This window comes from Drosophila eugracilis, unplaced genomic scaffold (genome assembly GCF_018153835.1).
Source record: "Drosophila eugracilis isolate 14026-0451.02 unplaced genomic scaffold, ASM1815383v1 contig_90, whole genome shotgun sequence".
NCBI lineage: Eukaryota > Metazoa > Arthropoda > Insecta > Diptera > Drosophilidae > Drosophila > Drosophila eugracilis.
Window position 1 is genome coordinate 9,342,415 of NW_024573812.1, and position 8,070 is coordinate 9,350,484.

Sequence of the window (8,070 nt, forward strand, 5' to 3'; positions counted from 1 at the left end):
TTTTTATACAAATTTTTTATCTTCCACCAAATGTTATGTTTTAGTTCTGTCTATAAGTTAGTTTTTGGCTAAGCAATTGCTCAGAAATCCATTTTAATTTTTGTACCCTTCAAAGTAACTGATTTCCTCACATTTCCCAGTCAAACCCTACTTAGATTTTCCTCATCTAACCTTGACTTATATCACCTATAGTTCCGCTTCAACACCTTCACAATACCCCAGGCTATCGACACTTGATAAATGCTTGGTTGGTTCCAAAAATCTTGGTGTCTCAATGTCGGTGACATTTTCACACCCCACTGACTCTCAAGTTCAGCCCAAGAGCTTTTCCGATTGTGCACTTTTAATTATTTCGCATAAGAGTTAAGGTTTAAGGTAAGAAAATATATAGAAAATATACAAGCTCCCTTTGGTTAATCGTAGTTTTTGGCACTTTTTGATTTGGTTTCCAGTTCACCCAGTACTTAAGCCTAACCTTCCACTCTTTAAGGTCTTCCCAGCTGGCAGTTTTGCACTCGGGCAAAGTTTTTAGTGTATATCAGATCGCAGATGGCAGCATTGTTATCGTAGTTCATCTCAGCCACCTTAAATTCCGGGTTAATAGCAATCTTGAGGACATAAGAGCCGGGACTGAGGTCTGTCACATCCACCCATTGGCAGTCTAGATTGTATAGATATACATCCGAGCAGTCGACGGAAATTCCTAGAATAAAACAAACTTAAGTCTCTGAAATATTAATTATTTTAATATTTAATAACTTTACCCTGATCTCCGTAGTTGGCGCAACTGTATTTCCTGGCCACACCAGGCAGGCAGTTGCTGTCTTCTAGGCAGAAAGAGGCCTTGTGACCTTGAGCCACTTTACGACCTCTCGTATCGAAGATGTCAAAGGTGGCAAACACCTCCATGCTGTGAAAGTGCCTGTAAAGTAAGAAATATAAATGAAGTATCTGTCATTTATTTCTTCAAGTGTACTCACATATGGCACATGTGCCACTCCCACTGGCTCTTCTCCTTAAATGGCCGGAAATCCGCATTGCCCGCATTGATGGCAGCTGCCGTAAACTTGAGCAATCGCCTCGATCGATACCGCCATTGTGGATCATCCCGTTGGATTTGATATGCCTCATTGGCCACACAGTTCTCCTCCATGGCACACTGCATCAGAAGCATAGGGCGATCCTCCAGATGGGCTGTCTGTTCGATTTCCAAATAGTCCACCACCAGATCGGGGGCAATATAGTCACAGATCACGGCGGCCACATGCTGGCGATTGCCATGACAGCTGACGATGCCCTGACTTGCATCGTGATGTAGGCAGTCGGCCAGTTCCGTTTCGTTGCCATAACATTCGCTGCCACTCAGCACGGGTCTCGACACATTGGAGCCACCAAAGAAATCCGTTTGGAAGGCCTCGCTGGCATAGCCCAGGCCCAGCTGTCGACACACAACATTGGCCTCCAAAAGTGACCAGCCATCGGCACACACACTGCCCCATCGACCGCCGTCTAAACTAACCTCCACTCGCCCCTCAATTCTGGATCTTCCACCTCTTAATCTCACATATAAACGGGATCTAGAGCGGATAGGGAATTTGGGTAAGTCTTCATCTCTGAAGATGGGCAATGGTGAAGGAATCACTGCATTTTCTGGGGGATAACACACCACTCCTGCTGCCTCTCCAGGATCACAGTCATTCTCACCCCAACCTTCGAAATGGCAATTCACCAACTCCTGTTCGTGACCTTCGCAGAAGAGGTTATCCATCCAGAAGCGACGGCGGGCAGGTCCAAAGAAGCCACTTCTAGTGTACTTCCTCATCCCAGGGAAGCCCAGCTGCCGGCATACGATGTGACCTTCGGCGGAGTCCCACTCATCATCGCAAACTGCTCCCCATTTGCCATTGTGAAGGACTTCAATGTTGCCTGGAGGCATCAAGTGTATCTTTTCTTTCTGTGTAGGAACAGCTTAAGCTAACCCCTCCTTACCTTCATATTCATTATCTCCTCCCACCAGCCGTATGGCGCCCTCCTCCTTGTTCAGGACCTTAATATACCTATGGACCAATCTCTGACGCTCTAGACGAGCCTCCTCCAGAGACCGATGCTGCACCACAGCACCTGCCAGGTGGATGGCCAGTAAGGTTAGGCACAAAAGTCTCGACACCATCTTAAGGTCCTTTCGATCTTCGATTGCGCACATTTGCCCGCCACGACGTTCGCATGAGAACTGAAGCTCAACGCAAATATTTGAACGGCGAACAGAATCATTTAACTATGAACTGGCCAGATACAAAGATACAAAGATACATAGATAGATGGGTAGGTAGGTAGGTGGCTTGTTAGGTACATATTCAGATATCTGATGCGGTTCAGAAGCTCGCTCAAACTGACGTCATTGGGCCACCCGACGAGGGCGGAGATCGAGAGTTAATATCAGCCAAAAGCTGAGAGTGCAGAGAGCACGGAACACCGAGATGTCGGCTATATCTAGCTAGTGATTCGAAATCCAAAGCTGAATCCATTTCCCGCACGTATGCATGACACTTAATGAGTTTTTCATTTTGAGGCAACACTGACATTGCCGTTGTCTAAGCGAATCGGCAAATGTTGCACTGAGGGAAATTAAAGGAGATAATAGATTAGAGATAATGATAGAGTAATCAAATTGGTCAAAAAAATAACAACAAACTAATATAACGTTTTAGGGAATTTCATTTTCCGACTTAAAGTTATTGAAAAAGAAGAATTTAAAGTAGAAAAACCTTTTCTTGAGCAGTTACTAGAAGTTCTAGAATTTTTCCCTCTTTAAATATTCTAACAAAAATTCTCTCAGTGCACTTCGAAGGCCGAGCAAATGTTGCTCTATAAACAAATGCGAAAAGGAAGCACTAACCCATCTAGTTTATCACTCAACAATAAACCATTATAAAATATTTCTCACACCCATTACAAACATTTAATGAGAGCTTTGTTTGAACCCTGAACTCACCTCCTCCCCTGCCCGCTTTATAAATAAATGAAATGCACTAACAAATCCAAAAATGGGAATGAAAATATGGAAAACGAAGCCATAATTTCGAATCTGAGTGAACACGACCCACATATGAATACGAAAAACAGCTTCGACGTTCGGAATTTAACTACGTTTGGGTATCTGGCTTTGGCAAACTCATCGTCATCGTGGGGGAAGCCCATTAGTTTTGGCATGCAGCCATTTGAAACGTTGCATGCAACATCAGGGCCAACATGACATTGACACTGAAACCATCCCAACGGAAAAACAAACTAAAGCTACCGAACAAACACAAAAAATAAATAAAAGAAAAATAAAAGCTTAGTCAGTAGTTTTGGTTTGGCTTTTCGTAGGGGGAGTAAAACGGGGTGGCTCATTAGCAAAAGTGCCAGCAGCATAATCGTAATTGGAAATCAAACTCGATTAGGTCAGTTGGCTATATAATCGTTGGATAGAGGAGAGGTATGGAAAAACCAATGAAGCGTGCCTCCATACATTTGCTGGATAGATTTTCAAGATCAATGTAGATCAGAAACCGGCAATTGTCTACTCAGTTCGATGGATGAATGACAGCTCGTTGTTGTTGATGGAACAGTGCCAAGTCGATGAGATACATGAGGTAATTACTAACAGATAATACACGGAATTAATTAAATAAATTCGCTTTACAAAGTCAGGAAAAGTAATTTAACTAAAGTGGTCTTAAAATGAGTTAAAGTGGGCTAAGAAATATCTTAAGATTTTACTGAATTATTAAGACTTTTTCCACTTCCCAGTCCACTAATTATAAGAACAACTTTTATTTCTTTTCTCAACGCTCAATAACTATCAATAAAACCTTAATTCCATTCAATATTCCCACAACCTGATCAATGAACAGTTTTATAACCAACTCAAACGCCTAAATATGCCATAGTATGTGAGCAATTTATAAGTTCCAACATGCATACTACATCTATGTAAATATCCCTAGAACTAGCCTGCACGAACCGATCATAAATATTGGCCAGAGAAATTAATTGGATAAACGTTTTATGATATTGAATTATGATGGCCCAGATAGAATAGAGAGCATTTCGCTACTTGGCCATAAGAAATATTCCCACACAATTCAAAAGGGGGCGGGGGAAGAGCGAAATTTTATGGGTGCGTAAATTCCATTTGGATGGCCGCAAGGACTAAAGGGGCATAAAGGACATGGCGCTATCCTGGCGCAACGTCATGCACCAAGGTAATAAAATTCGATAGAAAATCGTGTAATAAAATCATTACACACGAGAACCAGAAGCAGGACAAAGTCAGCTTGCCTCCTCTTTGCCAATCCAGGCACTAAAATCAAACTGGTCCAGTAACACCGCAGGCGTCTGACCAATCTGCTGTTCCTACGACTCCTGATCCTTTTGGACTCCAGCTTTGGACCCCTCCTCCTGCTCCTCTAGGGACATAAAGAGCGGCAGACGTGAGGCGACAAGTCCAAAGCTCCGAGGAGGAGCCTCCTTGGGCCAACAATAAAATGCCAGAGTCAAGAAGGAGATGAACAAGAAGTAACGACAAAGTGGAAACCAGCGGGAAAATAATTTGTGTGGGAGTTAACCAGCCCAAGGGGGATGATTTTGAAGGCATAGGGAATGGTATGGGGAATGGGTAGCCAGGTCCAAGTCCGAGGGATAAAAAGATAAAAAATGGTTAAGGGATATTGAAAGGCGGTAAATTGCTTTATTACTTAAGTGAGCCAGAGATGATTAGGTTCGCGCTGGCCGCAGTTACTGCAGTTTGCCCGGCGGCGACTCATTAAAACGGAGTTCTTACACCGGACCTGGGAAATTGCAAATGAGAGAGGAAAGGAAAACGGGTTACTAGAAGGAAAATAAGTCTTTAAGTGGGTGTAAACAAGTCTTAACAAAGAGCAATTTGGATCACAAAAGGGATTTCGGGCTTAAAAGTTGGTTTAGCTTTAAGAAATTATGAAAGAGTTCAGGGAAAAGTTGAATATTTAAGTTTTAAGATGAAATTCATAGTTAATTGATGTTAAAAGAACTTGACGAGATAAGTACGAGCTGTAATTTGGCTTAATAAAAATGAAAACTTTATTTTAAAAATAAAATATTTAGGACAAAATACTAGTAAGTTGAAGAAAGGATAACAAAGCTTTTCTGGTAAAATAATGATTATCAGAAAGCCTTTAAACCGTTTTTACGATACTAACTTCGCCTTTTCTTTCTAACATTAGTTTATTTATAACGACTTGTCATTTGTAAAACATAATTTCAAATTGTTACAAACTATTTTCCATTAAAATTAAGCCTAGATCTAGATCTAGTCTCCTCAGTAGCCCAATCCTCTTCAATTACAATCCTAGAGCCATAACTTAATTTGGAGCAAAGACAGGCAAAGACATTAAATCTTGGCATAATGATATCATACAGTCGTATCACATATAGCGAGGCTCATTTGGACATTAATAAAATTGGATGACGCGTTGACAGCATAAATGTCACCGAAAATGCTATTAAAACTAAATTATAGCCGGCATAACCATGATTCATGAGCGGCCAGACCTCTAGTGCCTCCCTGTCTTCTGCTTTCCGAAATGAAATCGTAAAAAAAATATAAAATGCCAAATTTGTAGCTAGCTTATGGCAAAAATAAAAACCAGAAAAAAAGATTATTAATTCTTAATAAGAAGGCGAAGAATGCAAAGAGGGCAGGAAACCAGAAATTGTATAAAAAATGTGGCAAGTGGGGCGTGTGTCTATGGCTGCCTTGAAAATGTGCCAAAAAAAAGATGGTAAAAAAGAAGAACAGAAACAAGCTATAGAAAAAAGTTCACAATCAGTGAATGCCCTGGCTTGAATACCCTTTTTTATGGGAATTTTTTTTTGGCTGCGAGTGAGAGGGGCGAGGAAACCAAACAGAAATAATAAAATTAAAATGCGCCTTTTGCTTTGGCTCGATGCCTCGAATTCAGTCAGTTGGACACAGAAAAAAGAAGAAGTCCCAAGTCCAAAGTCCGAGGCAATAAAAATAATAATGAAATCAAAGGAATAAAAACAACAGAGACAAAGCTACAAAGACTTACAATGGGCCAGAAACGATGGATGGTCTGGTTGGATTCAAAGGACGGCTGCTAGAATCGAAGTCGAAGGACATTGGGTAAATTGCTCTACGGTTCTCGTCGGGAATCATAATGAGCTTTCGCAGCAATTTTCGTTAGCTGAATTAGAAATTGTTTCTGTCTAGTAACTGCGAAACACGAATGGTTTGGAATATTTAAAAATATATATTTTCTATAGCTTTAAAGTTTAAAGTTGTTCTGCATTTTTTACAGTAACTTTTGCATTGTAAAACTGATTTATTGAAGCGTTCAAGCTTGATGGAGCTTCCTGGCAAGCTGGCGACAGTTTATTTTCATTGAATGGCTTTGGTGGCATGAACTGGATATCACGGGTAATGTGTTTTTGATATATTTTATTCGCCTAACAGGTGGTCTTTCCGGTTCATTTTTGAATTCCCTTTTCTATGTTTTCAAGAAGATATTTTAAAGAATTTTCTTCAATTTTATTCTCTCTTCTGTATGGATTTAATAAGAATACATTGTTATATTTTAATGCCAGCTTTCTGACTTCTCATTTCACTATGAAATGTAAGACATGCATCTACTGAAAGTCATAAATCCCGAGAAGCTATCTTTTATTTTTACTTTATTTTATTTTAATTTTGTCTTTTGCCAAAGGTTCACCCTCAGGCGCTGACTTGGCCAAGGATTTGCGACAAAACTTTTCGCTTATTCGGCTGTCTGCTGTCTTCCCAGACAACGTGTGTAAATATTTATTCTTGGATTCTTGTCAAGCAGGAAAATTCGCTAGACAGCAAGCAAAATATTTTCATAAAAACCAACTTATGCCGCCGAGCGAGAGATAGACAGTCAATACAATTGAGCTTAAAATGTGCACATGGAAATCAATTAACTTTTTTCTTCTTGTCCCAGTTGCCGCTAATTGAATTTGCCATATCGTTGAAATATATATACACTACTGAAAATAATAAATAAATCCAGTACTTCATTGTTCCAGAGAGTGTTCTCTGTAAATGTATGTCCCATATCATGGAATTTGTCCCCGTGCCGTGCCGGCTAAATGAATTATGTAACATGTCTAGCCATTTAGTGCCATAATTCAAAGCAATCTATGCCAAACCAGACAAAACAGCGCCCATCATTGGCTCTACTCTAACAGCAAAAAAAGGGGGCGTGGCAGGGCTTTATGGCAGAACCTAAATTGCACGCAGTCCAGACAAATTGCATTTGCATAGCGTAATTGGAAAATGTCGCGTACGACTTGAAAAAAGAGGAAAATGATTGAAAAACTATAATTTGTATGGCGGCTTATGAGAGCTCGAATAAAAGACATATCTAAATGGGATCGTAACGAAAAATAATAATCATTTAATTAATTTTAATTTAGACATGCAAAAGAAAATATCTTAAAAAGTTAAAACAAATATTTTGCTTCGACTTTTATATCATTAAGCAAATTTAGTTTTCGGCTTTTCTCTCGAAATAGGTTTCAAAAATTAAACACAAAATCATATCTCCTAAAGCCATTCTGCCCTTGAGGATAAGACCAGAAGACTCCATCGGAAAAATGCCGGTGGCCGTGCGCCTTATGGAGGTCTTGACCCTGATCACCATTATGGGTCTGATCACCTGCATAGGCCTCAGTGTGATCCTGGCTCAGAAGACCCTCAGCATAACCATAACCTTTCTCGAGGTAAGTTTTGACATAAATTTATTACCGACATTCTTAACTTTGAAAGCCTGCCAAAAGCCTGCAGCAAATATTGCCGATTTTATACTGGTTTTGACCGAAAAAGTGCTGGTGTCCTCACTATTTTGCGTTTTGAAGCTAACAAATGTGGTGGTCAATGCCCTTCATATGAGTGGAATCGCCTGATAATCAATCTCTATTTCTGCTAACTTTCGGTTTTCTGATTAATGTCTGAGCTCCTCTGTTGTATGCCTCGAAATTCAGAAAATATTACGTTTTTTTAAGGCA

General features: G+C 40.2%; 2 protein-coding genes across 2 annotated transcripts; one reads left to right on the forward strand and one right to left on the reverse strand.

The window, feature by feature from the left end:
* Positions 1-325: 325 nt before the first annotated feature.
* Positions 326-2,209, reverse strand: LOC108113382 (lysyl oxidase homolog 3B). Its single transcript, XM_017223954.2, has 4 exons — positions 1,990-2,209; positions 981-1,926; positions 765-922; positions 326-703 (listed from the first exon to the last, which is right to left on the reverse strand). The coding sequence occupies exons 1-4, from the start codon at positions 2,201-2,203 to the stop codon at positions 486-488; spliced, it is 1,536 nt and encodes a 511-aa protein (XP_017079443.2). The 5' UTR covers positions 2,204-2,209; the 3' UTR covers positions 326-485.
* A 5,281-nt stretch (positions 2,210-7,490) lies between these two features.
* LOC108112350 lies at positions 7,491-8,070 on the forward strand. The gene is made up of 2 exons (XM_017222178.2): positions 7,491-7,785; positions 7,843-8,070. Exons 1-2 carry the CDS (start codon positions 7,660-7,662, stop codon positions 7,966-7,968), a joined length of 252 nt encoding a protein of 83 aa, XP_017077667.1. The 5' UTR covers positions 7,491-7,659; the 3' UTR covers positions 7,969-8,070.

Bases quoted from the DNA above. Each gene is read 5' to 3' on its own strand.
- LOC108112350 (XM_017222178.2), top strand. From the start codon at position 7,660: ATGCCGGTGGCCGTGCGCCTTATGGAGGTCTTGACCCTGATCACCATT. The intron at 7,786-7,842 runs GTAAGTTTTGAC...GCCTGCCAAAAG, and splicing joins TAACCATAACCTTTCTCGAG to CCTGCAGCAAATATTGCCGA.
- LOC108113382 (XM_017223954.2), bottom strand. From the start codon at position 2,203: ATGTGCGCAATCGAAGATCGAAAGGACCTTAAGATGGTGTCGAGACTT. The intron at 1,927-1,989 runs GTAAGGAGGGGT...TGATGCCTCCAG, and splicing joins AGGAGATAATGAATATGAAG to GCAACATTGAAGTCCTTCAC. The intron at 704-764 runs GTAAAGTTATTA...GTTTTATTCTAG, and splicing joins CGCCAACTACGGAGATCAGG to GAATTTCCGTCGACTGCTCG.